A 23,406-nucleotide genomic window follows, 5' to 3' on the forward strand; every position below is an offset into this window, starting at 1 on the left:
AACTAAGCTTTTCAGGAGTCGCTCCTAAACAAGACTCAAGATTAACATATATCCATGATAGTCCTAATCTGAAATTGGCATAAGAAAGCTTGTAAGGTTATTTCAATGTTTTCTTTGAACATACCACGCTTCAAACGCTTCAAACCGCTATTGAAAAGATAATACAAGGCAAATGTTCTCTTGTTGTTGAGGAGAATGATTCAAGTTCCATCTCTGACACATGTGTGCAGTCAGGCTGAATCGGCACGGGAACAAAAAGCACCTCTTAGAAACTTTCTGCAAACACATTTACATTTACTGTTTCTTTCTTGTAATATTTCTGCTTTTTTCTTGCTCCAAGATGCACTTCTGAATCACTCACATCGAAGAACATTTTTCTATTGTACAGTACTTCTTTATTGAAAATGGAAGACTTTTTTTTTTGTTTTTTTTGTTTTTTCCCTCCTCTCTCAAAGGAAGCTGGGAATCAAAGGCTGGAATCAATAAGGCAAATACATTTTGATCCAATTGGTTCTGGAAGTATTGTCAACTGGAACAGCTTCCCGCTTCACAGCCCTAATGCACACACAAACAATAGAAATGCAGTGCCACAGGCATCAATAATGTCTCATCTCTGTATCCTCCTGCGCTGATCGGACACGCACAGAATTCAATTGTCCTAATAACCCCTTGTTAGCAGAACGGAATCATTTCATAAAAAAAAGGCAGGATTTTACCAAATGGGCTATTTTCCTGCTGCTGGCTGAAGTGCTTTGGTGGCTTAGGTATAACAGAAATGTGCGGGAGACCCCAGCCTGACCCATCGCAGTGCCAAATTAGCCTCAGAGACGTGTAATTGGTGAGCTGATGTCATTTAGAGACAGACATCTGCTGGGGTGCAATAATGAAGCCCCGTCTAAGGTAACAATATGACTGGAAAGCCATTACACATCTGCCGGTGATTAGGCAGGAGGGAGAACACCCATTTGTCTATTAACATTCTCGGTCTCACTCATAAAATGCACAAACCTGTGGACCAGAACATGTTGAAAAGGGAAACTGTGGCACATAACACCCCTCAAAGGCAAATGGGTGGGTGCAGCGATTTATTGAGGGAAAACAAGCTTCCCGTTTGGCGGAGAGGGGCCAGGGCGTCAGGAGAAAATGGTCTCGTCTGTGGAATGGGAAGCGGAGTCAGTGTTGGGTAAAAAATGGGTCCGACTTTCCCAGCGATGTAGTCTTTATAATGCCCACCTCTGTTCTCCCCATCTCCCACTGGGGGAGGAAATTGAAGTGTCAGACCATTGGGTGCTCTCACAGAATGTGATTTTAGTTGCCGCTGTCATCGTCCCGGTTTGTACGGCTTTGTATAGACCTCATTTCATCAAAGGCAGACAGGTGATCAGCTTTCGCTCCCAGGAAATGGTAAAAAAGAATAAAAAAATAAATAAAAAACAGAAATAATTGCAAAATGAGAAGTGGTTGTGCACAGCTTCCCTTTAGAGAAAGGAGAAAGAAAAAGAAAAAAAAAACGGGTGATTCATTTCCTTAAAATGACCTCAGATTGATTTGAGTCATGTTTACCTTTGATAGGGTTCTGGGAGACGTGCTGTGAAAAAGGCAGGGTTTTCTTGCTCCCCCTTTTCTGTTGCAACAAGTGAATCAAATCAAAATCTTTTCTGTAAGTGTTTTCTCCCTTCAAAGAAAAGAAGGCCGTGTCATTACATTTGTAATATTTTAAAAGAAATCGTCCTTACTTTGCTTCAACACAAGATTTGCTTTTCGCAGTCGTCGTGACTTGATTCTAATAGCACTGAACCAAAGGAAGTAATTACCTCGTCCACATCCAAATGTTATTACTGGAACTTAAACGAGAAAGGTGGTACTGTGTATTTAAGCTACTTAACCCCAGAATGAAAAGGGGGAGCAGTTTGCCAAAAGACACACTATCTGGTGACCGGCACATAAGTTTCCATTTGTCATTCTACGCAAAAAGTGTGCCTTACTGGATGCTCAAATAATGTATAGTGTATAACACCAAAATCTATTTTACCTAGACATGCAAAAACTCTGAATGGTATTATGATGAAATAGTTTAATGTAGATAGTTGGTAGAGGCTGGTATGATTTTCTTTATTTTTTGGTTTTCTTCAGCTTTTGAAGGCATAAGCAGCATTCATGTGTATTTGTGACGTTGGTAAAGTGATGAAATCACTTGGCTGGCAGATTAAACAGGATATGAGTCCACATTTGTCTGCTGAAAGATGGTCCTTGCAGTTTGTTGTTGTACCGATAATGGTGTCCTTTCAGCCTTTCCATTGTCCTACACGCTCACAGCTGTTTCCTCTCAGGCTTCTTTCTATTGCCAGGCAAACGACAACATATAGCTCTAGTAATTTTGATAAACCTGTAAAAGACAAAAGTATGGTCAAAACATTTGTGAAATGCATTTATTTACTCCCTTAAATATCAGTAAATGAATTTTATTTATGCTCTTCACAACAGTACTATCACTATAATGATATTATTGTTATTTTTTGGACATTGTTACCCAAAACTGGAATAACTTATTAATGATCTAATTAATTTCATTTCAAAACAATGTACAATTATTCTTACTCTTGGTAAGAATATTACAAGAGTAATATGTATGAATTTATTTTATTTTACATAAATGTAGGCAAAAATACCCATGATATTAAGTAGTTTTGAAGTGGTTATAACTTTTGGTGGATTCGTTCTTTAAAGAGGAATAAAATGGTGTTGGTGGGCTTTTTTTTTTTTTTTTTTTTTCCCCTCCAGGTTGCTTGCCTACAATGGGTTGGATATCACTCATAGTGTGTTAATTGGACATTTTTCCAAACAGCTAAAGTAGCTTATCTAAAAAACAAGGAAAATGTTTAGCATTGTTCATTCAGCAAAGCTTACTGCCTATACGCAGTAACAAGGAATCTGTTGGTCATTCCTACGGGTTTCATACATCAGGAGATGGCTTTGGTCACACCAGTTCTTTCTGTGGCCTCTTTTTAGAGGTGCTTAAAACTGTAGAAATGGTGGTGCTTGTTGAGGTTTTGATGTCATAGCTGAGTTTTAGCTTTAAACGGTGCATGTTTAATGAATGAATATAAGGTTGTGTTGCAGTAATGTATCAAATTCTACTCTTGGTAGTTCTTAACAAATGCATGACCACCAATTGCTTTGCTTCTCCTCAAATTGTGTTATAATATTACCACTACAAATGGCATCCAAAGTTGGATACATCCAAAATTATTTTGTAAGGTTTATGTTGGATCTGAAAGTGCAGTTTGGCCTCCTCTGTCGGCATAGAAGTCGTTTTCCTCTCATAATGATCACTAAGCCTTTTGTATGCACTTAATCTAAGATGACAGCAATCAATATGGCTAATTGCTCATAAATGTTGTATTTTTGGGCACACATTAAAATTAAACTAACAAATGCTAACTTCTTTCTGCAGCTTGCTTTAATTGCATTTCAGTAAACTTCTATTGAAATTAACCTCATGCTGCTATAACAGCCCATAACACTTAACTTGATCCCATTTTTAAATACGTCTCGCCACAAATGATGTTTATGGAATGTTGATGTTTAGATGCTTATGTTTCAGGGTGGTTTATGAGTGCCATGGGCAACCATTTCAGCAGAACAGAATGTTTGAGACGCCACTTCCCCACAGAGAGTTACTATGTCATTATGTCATTTTTGGTTTGGTGGATTGAGCACCGCTGACAACCAGCTTTTTACTGCGGCTTAGACAAATGGATTTCCCAACTTATCTTCACCCATTTTCCTTCCCAATGAAAACTAAATCCCTGGTGTTATTGATTTTGATAACATTTTAAATTATTTTGTAATGAATGCAGATCTGTATGCAACTTGGATATTAGAATTTAGCACCTCCAAATGTATAGTTATGATGTTTACTTCAGTTGCTGTAAAATAGCTTCAGGAAGATGTAGAAGATGGCAGTAATTCAAATTATTTGGTTTAAATAATGTTACCGTTTCATAGTAATATCTTAAGGACATTGAAAACTGGAATGCAACTATTAAAAACATGATTATGAAATGAAATATTATGACTGGACAGTACTAAAACAAGCTGTAGTTTCTTGAAGTTCTTGTAGTTTCTTGAAGTGTATCATTACATAGACAAATGTTTATGATTGATGTAAGAAATACAATAGTTTATTGTTGTGTACAATTTTTGGAATTGCTTTTCCTTGTAGACTTATTGAAGGTCTATTTTTTTATTACAAACAAGAGCAGTAAGCAGTTTTTTTCTTTTTTTTTTTTTTTTTAAGGAATCAGCACTTCAGTTCAGATGATGATTTCTGAACCACATTCCAAATTTAGTGTTGTTAGCAGCTAATGGTCGGTCAGTCACTGTTTCCTTGCAGTCAGCTTGGACTGTGTGACATTGATCTATCCACACAACCGGGGCAAAGCTGTAACTACTCTCTCTTACTTTGAAATAACTTGAGCTCATGATAATCACTTACTTAATTCACCGGAGGAAGTTACATGCCGACACCAAGTAAATAAAGCTTTGCAGTAAAACCAATGTCATATTGTGAGATCGTGTGCCAAAAGATCTCGTCACACCCATAGGAACTGCCTAATTTCTGTCTGCGGGGCATTACTCACCACTCATTAATAGTATTGAGGTTGTTTTTGCAAGCAGGGAATAATAATCTGAACACATTTGACAACTGCCCTACATTAAATGTCACAGAACAATTACATTAATTCTGTTTTTTTTATGAGTGAATAAAATGCTGAAGCTATGGTACTTCAGATTTAACATATGTATGCTTCTTATAGAGCAGCGTTAATGCTGTGCAGCAAAGGATCAAGTCTAGCTATTAGAAAGTAATGCATGTCTATTGGCCTGTGTGTGACATTCTGAACAGACCCGACATCTATTGGTAGATTAATTGATGTTTGAACTCAAGGACTTTTTAAAAATAGATAACAGGGCAGGGATATACATGTTATAACTACTTCTTTTAAAAAAAAAAAAAGCAGAATAGAATGAAGAACAACAAAGACGAACTACATTTTCTTTTACAAGATGTACACAAATGATCAGCTCAGTGAGAGCCTGTGGGGGCATAAGGGTGTGTATGAAACAGGATTTTTCCAAATGCCTCTCGTATCCATGTGACCACCCTAGTTTTCTCTCAACATGGCAGCTGAAACAAAGGAATGTATTACAAGATGGCGGAGAGGGTATGTCATGTTGCACCTGAGATCATGTGTTGTTTATTCATTGGCGTTTAACCTATGGGGTACAATGAGCTTTTGAAATGAAGATCATGATATTTCAATCTCTGAGGTCTAGTGTTCGTTCACAAGAAGTGTTCATTTCATGTTCCAGGTTAAAAGAGCAGGGTTTGTTGACATGCAAGACCCCATCTTAACAGAACTATTACATCATCCGATAAGACAACTCACCAAACATCAAAACATACCCGAGCAGAAATGTGCAGAAGTGCTTAAACTGCACCATTCCTGACTTGTTTGCCATCATACACATTAGGATATGTCGCTCCATGTTCTATCTCAATTTCTCATAAAAGAGAATCGTTTATAAGCTTTAGGTTCTTATTAAGAGGGTTTGAAGGATGCTGTACCTGCTTATCTACCCGACTGATAGTTCTGAATAAACAGACACCTATTAAAATGCTTCAGGCATAAATCCCAGTTTTATTTTGGCTGTCCTGCTGAGTATATGCTGACCTTTGGCTACAAGTTAAGTAGTCCACAAATCTGCCAAGCTGGTAACACATCCAAGAGACAAACTAAACAGTATTAACAATCACTTTTTTTTTTCTTTTTTTTATAAAGGGAATAGCTTTTCGTCCAATAATTTAGTGAACCTCATGTATGAATATAATGATCAATGGTGCATACTTTACTTAGCATTGTTTGAGTTTCCTCTGCATAAGGTTTATCGGCACTCATGTTTATTTCAACATCCCTGTTTCCGTTGGGAGTGACATCTGCAACTGAGCAAAGATAATTTTCAAGTGGGATATTAGAGATGGATGGATTACTGAAAATCTCTTAAAGAGGGACAATCCATCATGCACGCCTATTAGGCACACACTGCCTCTCAAATGGTGTTATCTTTATCATATCTGCCGTCACCCTCATACCATCCAGCCGTCATTCAGCTCAGCCGCTCTGCCCTCCTTCACAGCTTCTTTCTCCAACTTTTTTCCCCCCCTACCTCCCTCTGTTCTCATCCTGTCTTGCTGCCCATGACTTTGCACAAACTGCGAGCCATTCAGGTTGCCTTGGTAATGTTAATAGGATTAGCAGTGGCTTATGCATATCCACCATCCCGTGTCTGGGCATTGATTAGAGCGAAATAGTTGCCTGCACATCCTTCCTGCTGCACCGTGCACGAGTACAGAGAGTTTGCGGCATATGATGTGCTCCTCGGCTTGAACCCCTTCAGTGCTGGCTGCTCTTATGTGTCAAGTCGTTCCTTGGCGTGTTCCTTTACAGAAAAGAAGATTAAAGTCCCCCCTCATGTTCTCTCAACTCTCCATGCTGCAATTTAACTTTAAAATCTTTCCTCCCCCGAGTTGAACTTCTTCACGCTCTTTGCAGCACAGGATGTGTTTATCTGTTTAAATAATCTCACTCAGTTCAGGGTCTTGTCGCACAGCTCAGCTAAGCTCCATCTGTTTGCGTGTTCCCCAGGATTATGACCTGAGTCAGCTCCAGCAGCCAGACACGTTAGAGCCCGATGCCATCAAGCCGGTGGGAATCCGCCGTCTAGACGAGAGACCCCTCCACCCCGAGCCGCAGTATCCAATGAGGTCAGCAGCACCCCATCCAGGAGACATCGGAGACTTCATCAATGAGGTAAAAACACATTAGCTGAATACAGTTACTAACAACTGACGCCCGGGTCTCTCTGAGGTGGAATTAAATCCGAGGAAGAGACCAAAGATGGCAATGCAGTCGAAAAGCTTGAATTTCATTTTCGAGTTGAATGAGTTTCCTATGACATTTCTTCCTAGGTAAACAGTCAGACTTTTTTTTTTTTTTTTTTTTTTGTGGGAGCATCAAGGGCTGCCTTTTAGCTGGAAAGCAGATATTTTGAATTCAGTTATTAGAGCTGTTTTTTTTTTTTGTTTGTTTGTTTTCCCAGCAGAGACCAAGAAACCTTTCTAATTTTGACACCGCTGCGCCGCTTATAAACCCCAAAATGTATATGATACTAACACACTTGGATATAATTGTTTTCCTCCTCCTGAAAAGTGGAGATAGAGATGTGTCAGCATAGTAATAGAAGATGAGAGCAGCAGTGCATCGGCTTTCTATCGGCGTGCACAGCTCAGAGTGCCCTCGTTTGCCTGAGGCCATCATTGACTCCGGCATGAAGGGAGAATGTAAAATGAAAAGAGGAGTCATATATTTTTCACAAGCTCCAACAGACAAGAGTTTCACTGCATTACAAATGAAGTTCGCTCCTAGTTTTTGGAAGGCGCCCATGTTTTTAGATTAGAGCTCATTCTTTTCGGCTCTGCCGCCTAACCATTTATCTCTCGGTTCCCTTTAACCGGGCGCCATTCGCCTCCTCCGCCCCCCATCCGGTTGTGAGTCATGAAAACAAGCTATAAACTTGTCTTAACAGCTCATGTAAAGAGAAAAGCAATTTTTACTTGGCCCAAAGATTTAATTTATCAACAGGAAACTTTTTGGTATTGTATAATGTGATGGGTCAACACAAAGTAGTGAATCATTGTGAAGAGGTACATGTTGGTTTTAATTTTTTACAAATAAAAATCAGAAGTGTAGAAAGCTTATATATTCTGCCCCCTATTTCCTCTAAATCTAGAATCACATTTTTTTTTTCTCCCAATTAGTAAAAACTGTAGAGTCCAACCTTAGATAACTTTAAACCAGGCTTGGATTATAAAACAACATCCTACACTTCGAGTATCTCACAGAGCACTGTTTTATTCATCACCTGAAAATAGAAAGTGTATGGCACAACTGCAAAACTACAAGTCTGATCAGAACATGTTGACTCTGGAGGAGCTGCAAAGATTTCCCGTAAAGATGATCTCTTTACAGGTCAAGTATTATTTGTGACCCTTTATGAAAACTGTTGATGCCAAAATACAGTGCCCACCATAACGTATGGTAGTGGCAGCATCATACTGTGGAGTTGTAGTTCTTTGACAGGGAAAGGGAAGGTGATTGGAGCTGATGCAAGATGATTGTTGGCACTAAATGCATATCAATGCTGGAAAAGCCTGAGACTGAGGAATGTTTACCTCATGGGTGGACAGCAGCCCGAACCACACAGCCAGAGCAATAATGAGCCGGTTTAGATCACAGCATATTCAGGTGTAAGAAGCGTTCACTTGAACCAGCCAGCGTTGGTCGGTTTAGAGTCTCAAAATTGACAGCTCTTAAAGCCAAGTCCATGGTAGCTGCGACACGCTCATTGAGCTGGAATGACCTAACTGATAGGGCCGCCTGCCAAGAGAGAGGGGAGAAGAGGAGTCGGGGAGGGAGGGAGGAAGTGAGGGGGAGAGTGTCTCATCTCGATCCTGAATCGTGCACATTCCCTCAGACCTCAGGCCTCTTAATTAAATTAGAAGGACAGGGAAAAACATCAAGCATATGTTTACCATAAGGACGTTAACTCCTTAGCTGGACAAACAGTACTCCATTAGTCAACTTTTGGCCTGGTCTCACAGAGGAGAGCAAAATTAAAAACATAGGGTGCAAACTTGCTCACATCTCTGTAGCTCACAGGTGTACACAGGCGGAGAAGTTGAAGTGATTGCGCTCAGGTTTTTTTTTTTTTTTTTTTTTTTACACAGTGTCTCATTTCAGCCCTCACAAGGTTTTCTGTGGCAGAAGTGGGTTTGATTGCACTTCTCTTTATCTGCAGGACGGAGCTGCTCCAAAATGTGAGGGCAGTTCATGATTTCACACTTACGGGCTGTGATTGTTTCTACAACAGGGAATAACTCTGTTATAATGAAATCTTTTATTAGAATGCCGAGTTCAGTTATTGACTAACTTTATGAAACTGCCACTTTTAGATGGAGAGGGCTATATCCCGCAGAGCTATTACGGTTGTAATTGAAATGAACTATCCATCTGTCATATTTTTTCACAAAATGATCAGCATCACAGCCCTGAGCAAATACTTAACCAAAGCTAACAAGTGGAAAATAATGGCTAAGTGCCCAGGCACTTTAATACACTCCATCTTTTTATTTGAGGGCATTTCAGCACTATAGAGGCTGCGTAGCGGAAACCATAAATCTTTGACAAGGCCCAATGAGCTGAGGCCTCGTTTCTGTTATGTTCATGTACTTCTTTTAATTCACATATTATTTGTCGAGTGTCCTCGGTTCCAGTGGTAAGGGGGAGAAACCAGGCTTGCATCCAAAAGTGATTCATGGCCAAAGCACATCTCAACTCCTAGATTAGCAATCCATCAAGTCTCCAGAGTCCTGTTAGTGAATGAGGCTGGAAATCAATAACAATCCATAAGGACCTCTGGTGCTGCTATGAGGATTTCTGGGAATGTCAAGTACAATCTTCAAAACAGAGACCACTCCCAACTAGCACCGCGAGCCTCGAGATGACACTGGATATGCGCATGCGTGTGCAAACAACCCACTTGCCCTCGTCTCTGCTTGGGTCTATGGTTTACAGAGCTGGGTATCTATAAAATATTAAAGATGTTTTGAGCTAGACGGCAGATGACATCCTATCAGAGCTGTACTGACATGGCAGAGGAGGGCAAGGGGCTCAGTCACAGGGGTTATTGAGAGAGAGAGAAAAATTCCACCAGGCATCTGAAGCTGCCAGTCATGCTTTTGATCAAGAAGCAGATTTTTCTACATCCTAGAAACATCAGGGTCTGATCTGAGTAAAAGCAGAGGGCTCTCAAAGGAGCAGGCGAGTCTGATGAATCTTAGCAAGAACCTCATTTCCTAAACAAGAGGAGGGGAGACCCGCTGAAAGGTTTTACGGTAAATTGGCTTGTTTGTGAGAAGTAGCACTTGAGAGAGAGAGAGAGAGAGAGAGAGAGAGAGAGAGAGAGAGCAATGTTTATGTGGCCTCAATCCTTGGTGCAGGCGGTTCTGAGGTCTTATCTTCACATCCAGCACCTGGAGATGTCCACAAGGCCAACTTAAGGCTCATGTGACTAAAATAAGCATTTTTGAAAATGAAATCCAAGCCATCTAGTCTGCCTCTAAAACTGTATTACTGTAAATTAGGAGTTAAAATGCCCTACTGATCAGAATTTAACAAATGCCTGATTTCCTAAAGATGGCACAGTTTTATGCAAAAATAAAAACCCAGGGGGAAATTCTCCAGCAATTATAGTGCTGGGGTGAATGGTTTAGTGTTGCACAAATCAAAAGCTGTGCAGCAAGAACAGTGTTGTCGTCTACAGTGAAATGATTTCCACCCCAATATGAGCTTCAAGGCCACTCTAAGAGGAAGAATCCATTAATTGAAGTAAATGACACATGTCTCGTGGTATGATGAAAGGAAATTGGAAGTGTTGAATCATAATGATTTTCTTGACATTTGGAAGAAAAATTTGACAAGGTTGAAGCCTGAGAACAGCACAATAATTGATCTGTTGACGTATTTACATTATGTCGTGCGTGTGTGTGTTTGTGCTGGATGGACTAGTGCTGTGATAATAGACGGCATCATGAGGAAAGGTTGTGCGGAAATATTTAAGAAACATTTGAAATTGCTTTTGGAGACATAACCAAATAATTTAACCCAAGTCATACAGTTTTAAAGCAGATGTATCAAATATTACGGAAATGTATATAAGCTTGTGAGTGTACTGGAATAAAATACCTCAACGATTTGGTCTTGACATTTAGCAAATAAAAATAATTTTGGCTATGTTAACAGGAATTATTTAGTTGCGTTACCAGGCAGTGATAAGGAAAGTCTTTTTCATACATTGTATGTTAAATATAAATCTTGATGGGGTTTTTTTGTTTGTTTGTTTTTTCTGCAAAGGGACTGAAGGCAGCTGACAACGACCCCACTGCTCCTCCCTACGACTCCCTGCTAGTGTTCGATTACGAGGGCAGCGGCTCCACGGCCGGCTCCCTAAGCTCGCTCAACTCCTCCAGCAGCGGGGGCGACCAGGACTACGATTATCTGAACGACTGGGGCCCTCGCTTCAGAAAACTGGCAGACATGTACGGCGGAAGCGACGATTAGGAGACGCAGGCTCACCTTGACGGATAAAAAGTTACGATTTTTTTTTTTTTTTTTAAACGAAGAGAAGGAAAGATTTCCCACTGAAGGACACATACAGCTTCTGATATTCCCATGAGAGTAATAGAGAACTGTGACTGAAAAGATACAAATAATAAACATTGATTCAGAATTTTTTTCTAAAAACGAAACACACACACACACACACACACAAAAAAAAAACAAAAAAAAAAAACAACCAACCTAGGCTTATTGTTGTAGTCTACGCATACATATGCTTGTCGAAAGCTTAGGCATAGCCTGTGCTCCAAGTGTGAAGGATGTGAGGAGATAACACTCGGTGGACTGTCGCCACTCGGATTGTCGGTATTGAATGCGCTCAGTTAAACTTGAATTTCACAGTACAGAAGCACTGGGATATAATGTGCCTTTTTGTACATTTTTTTGGATCTAAATGATTAGTTTTATGTTCAAGGCTTTAATGGTACTGACTTTTGGAGTGATTTCAGACAAAGTATGTTACACTCTGGTATGCTTCTACGTGCTTTTTTCTTTTCTTTTTTCTTTTTTTTTTTTGATTACCCAATGCTCCTGTTTTGAAGAATATTTAAATAAATCTCAGTTGGAAGGAAAATAATTAAGAACAGCACTGTACAGTATGCTAGACCTTTAGAGTTTCTCACTAAAAAATTAAAATCATGCAGCTGGTTGCAAATAAAGGGAGTTATAAATCACACTTTTTGTAGCATTTTTTTTTTCCTTTTCAAGTTTTTTTTTTCTTCTTTTTGAGGTGATGTAGTACTTTACAAATGCAACAAAAACTGTTTTGATCTGATCTATGTACACTTAATTTGCCTTAGTCATGATCTCATATTTTCATCATTTACTTCAATGTAAAAAGTTTGTGTGTGTGTGTACATACTGTTTTGTTTTACTTTCTCTCTTTTTTTTTTCCCTTTGGATGTAGTATTATGAAGCAGTGCAAAAGTTCCAAACTTGTAAATGTATAATTTGATAACAAATTCAAGTTTTTTGCATGTTTTTATCTTTTCATGACACAAATTTGAGAAAAAAAAAAAGTTTCCCAAATTTATTTAAAAGTGGAAAAAAAAATGCAATTCTGGGTGACATTACATGTGTAGAAATTAACGTTTTTTTGTTGTATCTTTTTTTTTGTATAAAAAAAGAAATAAAAAAAATAAAATGACAAAAAAAAAAAAAAAATCAAAGTAGTGATCTTGTCAGCACAACATTTGAATTTGTACCAAAAAAGGGAGAGTGGGCTGGGTAACATGCTAATGGGCACTGACTAATGATTCAGCTTTAAGACTGGAAAAGGTTTTGGACTTGAGCCTTGTGGATAGCGGTGTGTACTGGAACACAAATTATACATCTCTGACCCCCAATCATCCAAATAAAATGCTGATTTTGGAGCTAAGAGCCCCTGTTTCTTTATTTCTTGTACACAGCATTCAGAGGCTTAATTACTTTTTGAGTTGTGTAGTCTGAGAACAATAGCCTTTCCATGCAAGTGGCTCTCCACAAGACATTTTGCCAAAGGCGCCGATAAATCATACCTTTTTTTCTTGTTTGCAGAGATGTACAAAACTGAAAAAATAAAAAAGTAAACCTTTGCATGGAAGTTTTGTTGCTTTGGGGATATAAACTAAGCGGTAAATTCAAGATGCAACAGTGTGTCCCCCAGTCAAGGGCAGAAACTTGAAAACAAACTCACCCCGCACCTACCTGCTATATGGGATTTGTTCAGTTGGGCACTGTCAGATTAAACTTGACCTCTAGATGAAGATTGTCTGCTAATCCCAGCGCCGCCTCTTAAGACTTCCATTTGTATTTTCTTGGGGTAGAAAACAAGAATCACTTGGAGAAATCGTTTCAGTTGATGGATGATGAAAATCCCCTGCTTCCTCTTTCCTTTTCAGGCTTTAGGTTCTCTTACATTTAGTCATGTTCAATTGTGAAAGACTAAGTAAAATGAGACTGAGCAAATCCTGCTGTTTTTTTTTTTTTTTTTAAAGATCCTCATCGGACTCCTCCTAGAGTCACTGAACCCTTGTTTTCAAGTGACCTTGTGGTGTGCAGAGCTTATCTCTTGAGTGTCCACAGCTCTGCACTCCATTTCCTATAGTTGACACAAAATGTTACACTGCAGAGCGAGATTTAATGTTGAAAAAACAAACCGTCTGACCTGCAGGTTCTGTTTCAACTGCAGCCGATTCACATTTGCTCAATCGAGCCACTTCCATTTTTACCTTGAGGTTTTCAAACGGAAGCAATTCCCTTTGTTTTTCCTTTTGTCTCCACTCACTTAATGGAAGGGGTTAACTTTTGACTAACCCCTTTTGCTGGCTTTGATCTTGAGCCAGCAGACATGTGTTTAGTGATTCAACATTTTAATGAAGTTTCCAACGTGTGCACTGAAGCAGCACATACTTTGAGTAGATTGCGCACCATTAAAGAAGTAGTTTGACATTTTTAGACATCTGCTTGTTTGCTTTGTGAGGCCTAGATGAGTAAAGGGGGGCTATTAAATTACACACATCTGTCCATTGCAGAACAACAGGCAGCAGCAGGAGAACACACAAAAAGTGGAAATGGAAAATAAAATAAATGTGGATCACATTTCTAACACCCTGAAGTCATACCAAAAATTATTTAACCTGGAGTTATTAGTTTACCAGTATCTTCTCATGGTACGTTCTTGTTCACAGCAGCCTCTTTTGCTCCGGAAATAAAATGTTGCATATATTGCATTTTAAAGAGTTTTTATTCTATCTTGAAGTGGTGGTTAGGAGGACCGTTACTGATATGTGGAAGATGATACAGGACAATATCAAGAAGAATGTAGATGGATGTAGACAGTTTTCAATGCTAATGTTAGTCCCTTGGTTAATAAAATTGATTACTTACACATCCGACACATAGTATGCCAACATAGACATTGTTTTTGACTGAGTTCACTGCAGCTTTTTCTGAATGCAGGTGGACATACTAGCAGCATTAGCAATTACCATCCTTCCTTGCATCTCCTTACAGCCAACATGTAAGGCAGTGGTCCCCAAAGTCGGTCCCCGAGGGCCGGCATCCTGTGTGTTTTAGTTCTCTCCCTGGTTTAGTGCACCTGGATCAAATGATGGCTCATTAGAAGGCCTAAGAAGAACATTGGCATGCTGAAAAGGTTGTTACTACCACCAGGGAAAAAACTAAGACATGCAGAATGCTTAGAGGACCGACTTTGGGGACCCCTGATGTAAGGGGAAAATGGGTGTGGTAGGACCTATCGCCATGAGCTAGCAAGTATAGCTGTCCACTACCACTAAGATTGATAGAGACAATGCTGACCAAGGAGTCAATTTCATAGCTAATCCAAGACCCCCTACTCCTTGAGTATCCAAGGCAGTGGCAGGTACTTCTACTCGCTGACCCTTTGCACGTGACGCCTCACTTTTCAGAACTCTGCCCACTTCGCCATGACATGCGTCAAAACAACATATGCACTCCTGTAAAGCCTGTCAAAAGACATACATCTGGTAGCCTAATGTCGCTTTTATTTAGTTGATTTCCCTTTTTAAAATGGTCATAGTTTGTTGTGCCATTGGCTCCTCAAATAGATAAGGATCCAAACCAAACTTGTCATTTTGTTGTATGACTTAATGAGGAAAGATATGGGGGTGATCGATAGCAGTAGTCAATCATAATGGCTGACAGCTCTCAGTGTAATCGAGGGTTTGCAGTCAACACTTCACAAGGTATGAAGATTAATGTTCGCCTACTTTATAAGTAAGTGTACAAAGATATCAAATATTGCATTATGGAGAAGGTACATGCCTAACCATTAGTAAGCATAGAGAAAATGCCCTTCAGGTGCAAAACATAAAACTGGTTAGCGTGTCATCTTAGCACTGTTTATGACATAGTGACATAAATCATGGTGTGAATTCAGACAAAGTTGGCAATTTGATTAACATATCAGGAGGGAGGAGGTATGAGTCCATTTTCAAGTTAGCAATTTCAAATTTTTGTAAATTCCGCCATCTATGGGCCCTAGCTAGGTGCGTTACGTTCACAGACAAATTAGCTTGACTTCAACAAGTAGACACCATGGCTACCAACAACTTGGGGAAAACAATCTCAGTCATTCGACTGTTCAATAGTCACTTCCAATGTCAGTCACGATTCCTCAAATGATTAAGTGATGTAATTGCAAAGTGTCAATACCTGTAGCTTGATCCCCTAACATATACTTAACATCCTCCAGAGAAGAGGATAGTCACATGCCTCCTGTTTAATTGCTTGATAACCCAAATAGCAGATCAGCCTATCCAATGCAGCAACCTAATGCACTTCCGAATCCAGGTCTGGAAAGGAAAACTTGTTGACGTTTAAAGCAACTCTCAGACATGGGGCACAATGACTTTTAACAATAAGTGGTTGCTGCTGCCAGTCAGGCTTTCCTGAGTATTTCAGAAACTGTTGATCTTCTGCAATATTCATGAACAGGAGATAAGCAACTGCAACAGAACATTGAAGTACAGCTAAGAGTGGGAAACTGGGCCTTTGATCCACACAGGCTCACCAAAACTGCAATATATTTGAGTACAAAGGCATTCCCTGACTCGAACACTCACTGTGACTTTCAGATTGCATAGTTAGAATTTGATGTAAATGTAATGATCCACCAAATTGCACCGAGCTTGTGCAAAGTCCGCTTTCCTATTGCTGTCACTTTCTTCGGGTTACAGAGAGGTTTGTGATAATTATCCAGCATTCCCATACCAAATAGGTTCAGTGTGAAATATGTTGCAACCCAGAACATGATAATTGAAAAGATAATCTCACAACAGGTGTTGTACTGGCTAAAAATACAGAATCCTCCTTAAAACATGGAAACAAATGCTGACCAATGAGATGGTCTTATGAAAAATAAATAAATAAATAAATTGCATGTGAGAATCTTTTTTTTTTTTTTTTTGATGTCAGTGTTAAACGCTAAACTTTTTTTTTGTGGAAATGCAAAGAAACGCAGCATGGTTAAAACTCCATCTGCTGTAACTCGCTTCTGCGATCTCCCGCCCCGCTGTATTGTCATCATGATGTTGAGATTGCCCCAACTGGTTCAAATCCACCAGGCAGTCAGGTCTTGTTTCTTTCTTCTTCTTTTTCTCCACCTGCTGAGGGTGGAGAAAAAGAATTGATATTCCTGCCCCCCACTTCAATTTCACAACATGGATTATCCCCGAAGGTACGCCGGCAATCTAAGAGAGTCCAGGACATAAAGGCGAATGCTGCACACCTCCCCCCGATATCCGCACTGAAAACATACAGCTCTCTACCTTTTACAGATATGTGCTGGGAGAGTCTGTAATAAGGCAAGAGTGGAAACTGCTTCAGTCAGGAGTGCTGCTTCAAAGCATTACATAGGAAATTAAGGGACAATGTGGAATGTTTTGTTGATAATAATCATTGAAATTGACAGCCTGAGCCGTAATTAATGACCATTGTGTGAGAGGCATGTTTTCGTTGTGTATTTGCAAGATGGTGCAGTGAGGTCGGGTGATATAATTGCACAAAACGGTGTCTCATTTACACATTTCAGCCCGCTGAAGAATGGATAAAAATAGTAAACGGCAAGCATGTTTAAATAGGCAGAAAATTATTTGCCAAGCTAATTAAGTCGGGTAGGAATGACACCATTTTGCTCAGCCAATATCTGTGAATACCTTCTACATACAAACTGCACAATAATAAAAAAGAATAAAAAAAAAGAAGAAAGCGAACACCTCAGTAATACAAAACGATGAATAAATAATAAATGTGTTATCAGCTGCTGGCTCTCTCTCTGTGCTTTGTTGTCTTTCCTAGAGTGAAACTTGGCTCTGGTGCTCACTCCTCTATCTTTTCATTAGATGCTGCAATATGTGCTGGTAGATATTTCTTTTTTTATTATTTTTCCAGGTTTTATTCAAAATATTAACTTCAAATGCGAGGAAAAAGTCGGCTCCTAAAGCTTGGAGCACTCCCGGGATGTTCTCCAGGGGAAAATGGCTGCAGATTGCCTGTTCTTACAAGCACCCCAGGGCTGCTTTTATTGACTGTGAAACAATGCTTCCACCGGCGACTCCTCACCGCAGCAGATTTACAAGACAGCCATCCTCGGCTACCCGGCCTGTGTGTCTGTGAGGAAGTGTGAGTGCGAGGAAGGCTGAGCAAGTACAACAGCGAGAGCCACCCAGCCTCGGTGGGTGAGGGTGGGGGTGTTGGTAAACATGCAGAATACAAACCAGAGTCCAATGCAAACCAGCTTCTGAGTTATGCTGCCAGTGACCTTTGGTGGACTTTGAAAAGATGGATGCCGCCCAGGCCATCGATAGAAATTTCTGGCCCTGAGCAGCGAGAACATATTTCATATGAATTCTCAGCCCCTGCATGCTACCTTTGAATGAATAAGTAAGTAGTCTGGATGACAGCGAGTGCTTACCAGGGCACATGCACTCTTTAATGCATTTGTGCATGGACCCAGTCACTTGTGTAAAATCAATCAATTTGATTTCTACACAGCTGTCCTCCAAGTGTAATACTAGATCAGAGTGTTTGCATTTCCTCTGCACAAGGAGTGAAAGGAGGCCTGTTCTTCAATCAAGCTTTTCTTCCATCCATCCTTGATCGACAGTGCTGTCAATAAGCATTCTGGCCCTTAAAGATTTTTTTTTTTTTTTTTGTCACACTAAAATGTTTCAGTTTTAATACCACACAAAAATTGTCTGAGTTCAAATTATTGAGGAAAAAAAAAAAAAAAAAAAAAGGAAAAGCAGCCTGTCTGTATGTGAAAACATAAATGCAACCACTTTAGAAGTCTTAAATGTATCTAAAAATTCAGGAACTAATGACAATCAAAGTCACTGAGATTATCAGTCTAGAAAGCTATTCTCAAATGGCTTTCTAGACACAATAAAATAGCTAATTTAAACTTCAGTTGTTATAAAATGATATCAGAAGTGACTTAAAAGAATTTTGACCTTGAAGTTTGACGCCGTGATATTGGGCCTCCATCTCTTTAAGAAGTGCCAACTCTTTGAGACGCTCCACCTTCAGCGTGTCATCACAACAATGCTTCTCATTAAACTGTTTTTAGCAGCATTGGACTGAGAAGTAGTTTGCATGCTGAGCGCAGCAAGCACAGTTCCACCAGGTGTTTCTTAATTGCTGCTGCCACTAGTGGATCTGAGTGCAGATCGGGGAGGAGAGGGGGGACGGGGGGGGGGTCGTGTGGAGTGGAAAGCTCGACTGGAGGATGCAGCTCCAAGGAGGAGGTTTGTAGAAAAAGGTGCTTTGTATGAGCAAATGCTTAGGCACCTCTGAATGTCTGACATGGGAGACCCAAGGATTCTTCAAACGTGCATGAAAGAATCAATGCAACAATCCAAGTATGCCTTTGATGAGGGATCGATGAGTCCAGAAGACTTTGGGGTCCTCTGGACTTGATAAAAAAATTTTTTTCAAGTACAGAGATCTACAGAGTAAGACATTATCCACAAATGTAGAAAACACGGAACAGAGGAAAAGCTTTTAAGGAGTGGATGGTCTACAAACAACTATATATCAGCAACTCATCCAGGAAGTCAGTGGCATCCATGGAGTGTCGAAACAAAAGCTGAACATTTTTGGAAGAAGTGCTTCTTTTTACATCTGCCGCAAAACTAAGATAAGATAGATCACAAGACGATGGTGGTGTGACGGCATGATGGTTTGAGGCTGCATTTCTATATCAGAACCTGGGCAAAATGTCCTAAATGATGAAACCATGAATTCTGATCTCTGCATAAAAATTCCATCGGAAAGCATCCAGCTATTTTATGGCGTAACCAGATATATGGTGTACGGGCAAATAATTCTTCATGCGGACCACGAAGACCTGGGCAGCTTTACTTACTGTGTAAATGAAATCATCATTTGAAAACTACTTTGCGGATTTAATCCTATTATCTTTGTTTGATCATCTGGAACATTTAAGAGTAACTAAAAAAGGAAAAAACATAAATCCTTGGAGGACAAATGCTTTTTCAGGGCATTGTGCTGCCTCCTGTTGCTTTGTTTTGTTGTAGATTTCAGCAGTATATCTCCCCAGCAGCTCACCCTCCATTCCAGCTGATATTGTTCTCTCTCTGATTCATCAGCTCTCGTTTATCAGGGCCCACCCATTCCCGCCATTAGTCTCCGTGCATACACAGCCCCTGTAGGTGTGGTCACACAGCTAGCAGAGAGGGCACAGGTTGACGGTGCGAGAAACTCTGAGACAAAAAAATAAAAATAAATAAATGATATGATGATAAAAGATGCATATCAGCAAAGCGGGGGATTTTCAGCTTGTACGCCAATGTTCAATGTCATTTTCTGCCGCCTGTGAGTGCTCACCAGGCATTTCTCATCTCGCTGTGGTTTCTCTTGCATGAATGGCTGAGCTGCTCCACAAAAGGATGTGTAATCATAAACCATGGAAACGCATTAAAAGACACCCAGACCATCTATTTTCTTCATTTAATTTTACTCACACACAAACTCACTAACTTTCCTTTATCACAGCTGAAAACGGCTAAAGCAAAGCATTCGCATTTAGCAGCTGCTCGCTCCTAAGAAATACTTTTGATATTTCTATTCTCCTGTGAAATTGAATATGCAAAAAGGCAAGTCAACGCAGGGAGGCCATAGTGGTGAAACAAGTGAGAGCCTCGAGATTTATTCATGCTTTTAAACACTTGACATCCCATCTCACCCTGCTGTCGTTATGGCTTTGAGTCCCTCCTGGCCAAATTCTCACAATAACCAGATCATTTTTCGCAACCGGTAACAAATTGGCTAAGGTGTCTTGTGCCGACTGCAGTGCAGGACTTCCGTGATCGGTGGTTTATAAATGCGCTGATGGGGGAGATGGTTCTCAGATCAATGTGCAGCTGATTACACAAGGTGTTGGCGACATAACTGTCTGTACGCAGGAGAAAAGAGGGCACTAGGTTGTCCTGACTTTCCCGTCTGCTGACTCCATTGTAGTCAGCCATTTATGCGGATGGCTCAGAGCCGGAGTGACGAGCCATCAGCCAAGTGGGGAACAAAACTCCAGAGCTTAGTCAGTTCAAAGAACCATCAGTTTTCACTCGCAGATTGTCAAAAATACTGCAGGGTATACATCAATTTTACTGGGCATTAATCACCCTATTATTAGTTTGACATCTGTAAGATGTCTGTCATTGAGTGAATAACAGCTCTTTGCTGTAAAGCAGCAACTACTAATCATCAGTCAGCTCTGACAAATGTCAGCTGGTAACAGTAAGCAGTCATAAACTGGTAATTATAAGATTCCCTTTGTCTGCTTGACTTTAAAATTTAATTCGACAAATTCCCATAATTTAATAAATAGCTTTAACTATTTTTTTTTTTTTTCCCCCTCTGCTGAAGTTGACTCCAAGGCTCTCAGAAGGTGTAAAGCAGATTTGCACCGTGACTGGATGATGTTAAATTAGTTTTTACCCTGTACGGGCTAATTCCTCCTCAGATCAACATTTTCACAAACGCCTGCTTCTTTTTGATTTCACTCTTTGCCCTCGGTGCTGAGTAGAGACAAGCTTCAAAAGCAGGGAGGCTTACAGTGGGGCTAGTTTTACTCCTGGTTTAGTGTCCTTTTGAACTCCTTAATCAAAGCACGCGAGCATACGGAGATTCACAGTAGCCCCTGACTGCTGACCTGACTGCATTTGTATTAAGGACCCATATTATTTCAAGCATAGTTGTTCCACGAGGGCCTCAGAGGATTGTCAAAGAAAATTAGTGATCAAACATTAAAACATTACAAGCAGAACAAAGAGCGCAGCAGACAGGTCAGACTTAGGATTGTGGAGAAGTTTAAATCCCTCTAAAAAAAAAAAATGTAACTGCTAGCAAATATGGCCGTCGACTAACACTGACCAAAAGGGCATTAGCAAAGCTGGAGGATCTGCAGAGAAGATCCTTCAGTGGGGAAAAATCTGTTGACAGGACATGAGCCAAGAGCCAGAGCTACGTTTGGAATGGTTCAGGTTAAACAATATTCACGTGTTAGAGTACTCTACACAAACACTGGATCTACACAGACACTCTTCTTCAAATCTGTCTAAACTTGAAGTATTTTGTAAAGGGCACAATATTCAGACTCTAAATGTGAAAAGAAATGCCTCTACAATTCAGTACTGATTTCTAGCTTTTTTTTCTTGTAAGAAATGTTACCAGAAACTTAATATTATTATACTTAAAAAAACTTTCAAAGTTAAAAGTCAAACACACTTTTTGTACTTTTTAAAGCTATAATAAATCTTCAATAACTTTTTCCATACAACATTCATCTCTTTTATCAGAATAATTTTAATTCCTGTTTTTTTTTTTTTTGTTTTTTTTTTTCCGTTTTTGTCCAAGCGAGTATTTTTAGCCCAAAGAACAAAGAGTAAAAGTGGCTTACAGCACAAAGGAGAATGTTCTCCCGAAACAGTGAGAGGACTCTCTGCTCAACTTGTTTATTCCATGGAAAAATTTTATTATGGGCAAACAAATACTCACAGAGAGACACAGAGACCAGCTGGTGCTCCGTACAACAGGGCTGATGTAGGTTTGTTGCATGTTGCTGCAGCTGAATTTATGCAAACTAACCAAAAATGCATGACGTTAAAGAAATGTATTTATAGGAAAAGATAAAAACAATATACACAGACAATGGAAATTACAGGACACATTTTACAGTTGGGTCCTTTCCATTAATTGCAGCAATTTGGTTTCTTAAACAAATCAAGCTTGTAGTTAATCCAAAAAATAAAAGGAAATAAAAAATAAAAATAATATTCTGCTTAATTTATTGGACAAGCTACAACGCAGTGAATAATTTACCAACTGAAGTTTACAAAACTTTTAGGTTTCTGGATGACTTTAAGGTTTTTGACAAATCTACGTCCAATATACCAGTGACGTGCGGTCAGGGGAGGCAGGTGAGGCCTGTCATCATGGAAAAATAATAATAATAAAACCATTTATATTGCTATTTTCACCCTGTGGTTTGTACTATAAAGTATCTATTTTTTTACTTAGCTTAACCAATTCTGATGATTTTTTCTTCAAAATCGCTGGATTTTCGCATTTTCCCATTCAAATGCTCAGAAGCGAAGCGGGTGAGGCAGCAGGAAGCTGAGCCTCACCTGGGATTGCGCAACCTCTCGCTAACTGCACTGGCTGCTATTCTATGAGAGCATGTTCGTCCTGTCTGTACGCCGGTAATAAAATGGCTAAACAACATTTAATATGTGGACTGATTTTCCATAATTTCACTTATGTATATAATGTACAGTGATTTTTGTCACCAACTGTGTGTGTATCGTGTTTTGTGTGCGGAGGAGCGATCAGAAAGGGCAGAAAACTGACTCCAGGGGAGGCAGGCAGTTCTCTTGCCTCATGGCAGGGGGCGCTCATGATCCCAGATATTGTGACTGCATAACTGCAGAGTAAGACACAGTGAGCTAGCCATGGAGCTAGCCATACAGTAAATAAGTAAAGTACAGCGATATATTTGTTTTCTCCTCTCTTCCGACGTAAACATGAAAGACTACATTTCTACACTTAAACAGTTTTCTAAAGTAGAATTTCATTTGAAGCAGGAGATAATAACTAAAGGAAGAACAGCACCAGAGCTGAAAGTTTTGCTTCGAGAGTTTGACGATTCTCAAACGGAGTAGAAAAGACATCCCAAGGATAGTCTTGGCTTTGAATGAACGGATATTTTTGTGCAGAATTAGCGGTGCATGGATTTCATTGATAGATAAAGGTAAGACAGCAATAAGATGTTTTTTTTTATGAAATGTGCGTTTTGTGGGCTTCAGTTTGTATGTCTAAATAATTCAGAAAAGTAGAAGCGGTAGCTAATCTACCACAGCAATTATTTATTAATTAAACATTAAGCCTAAAACATACTACAACAACAGACTGAATATTCTGTTCTGTGTGCAAAATTCTTGAATGTTTTTTGGTGTTAAATCCTAAAACATGAAGTGGCATTGTTGTCAGTTGCTATGGCAACGAGTCTGCGTAGCTTAACGAATACAGATCACTTTGCTGTGGATCGTAGCACGAAATCAATATC

At 39.7% G+C, this 23,406-nt stretch overlaps 1 protein-coding gene across 1 annotated transcript in view; it reads left to right on the forward strand.

The window, feature by feature from the left end:
* The window catches only part of LOC106961526 (cadherin 2, type 1, N-cadherin (neuronal)), a 91,402-nt gene extending 80,041 nt beyond the window's left edge, over window positions 1–11,361 (forward strand). The window contains exons 15-16 of the mRNA XM_015055311.1: window positions 6,711–6,875; window positions 11,037–11,361. Coding sequence (XP_014910797.1) covers window positions 6,711–6,875; window positions 11,037–11,243 — 372 coding nt within the window. The 3' untranslated portion in view covers window positions 11,244–11,361. The remainder of the gene's footprint in view (window positions 1–6,710; window positions 6,876–11,036) is intronic.
* Window positions 11,362–23,406: the final 12,045 nt, after the last annotated feature.

Source organism: Poecilia latipinna, unplaced genomic scaffold, assembly GCF_001443285.1.
Source record: "Poecilia latipinna isolate Pla-1442-1.1 unplaced genomic scaffold, P_latipinna-1.0 Scaffold1309, whole genome shotgun sequence".
Taxonomy (NCBI): Eukaryota; Metazoa; Chordata; class Actinopteri; order Cyprinodontiformes; family Poeciliidae; genus Poecilia; species Poecilia latipinna.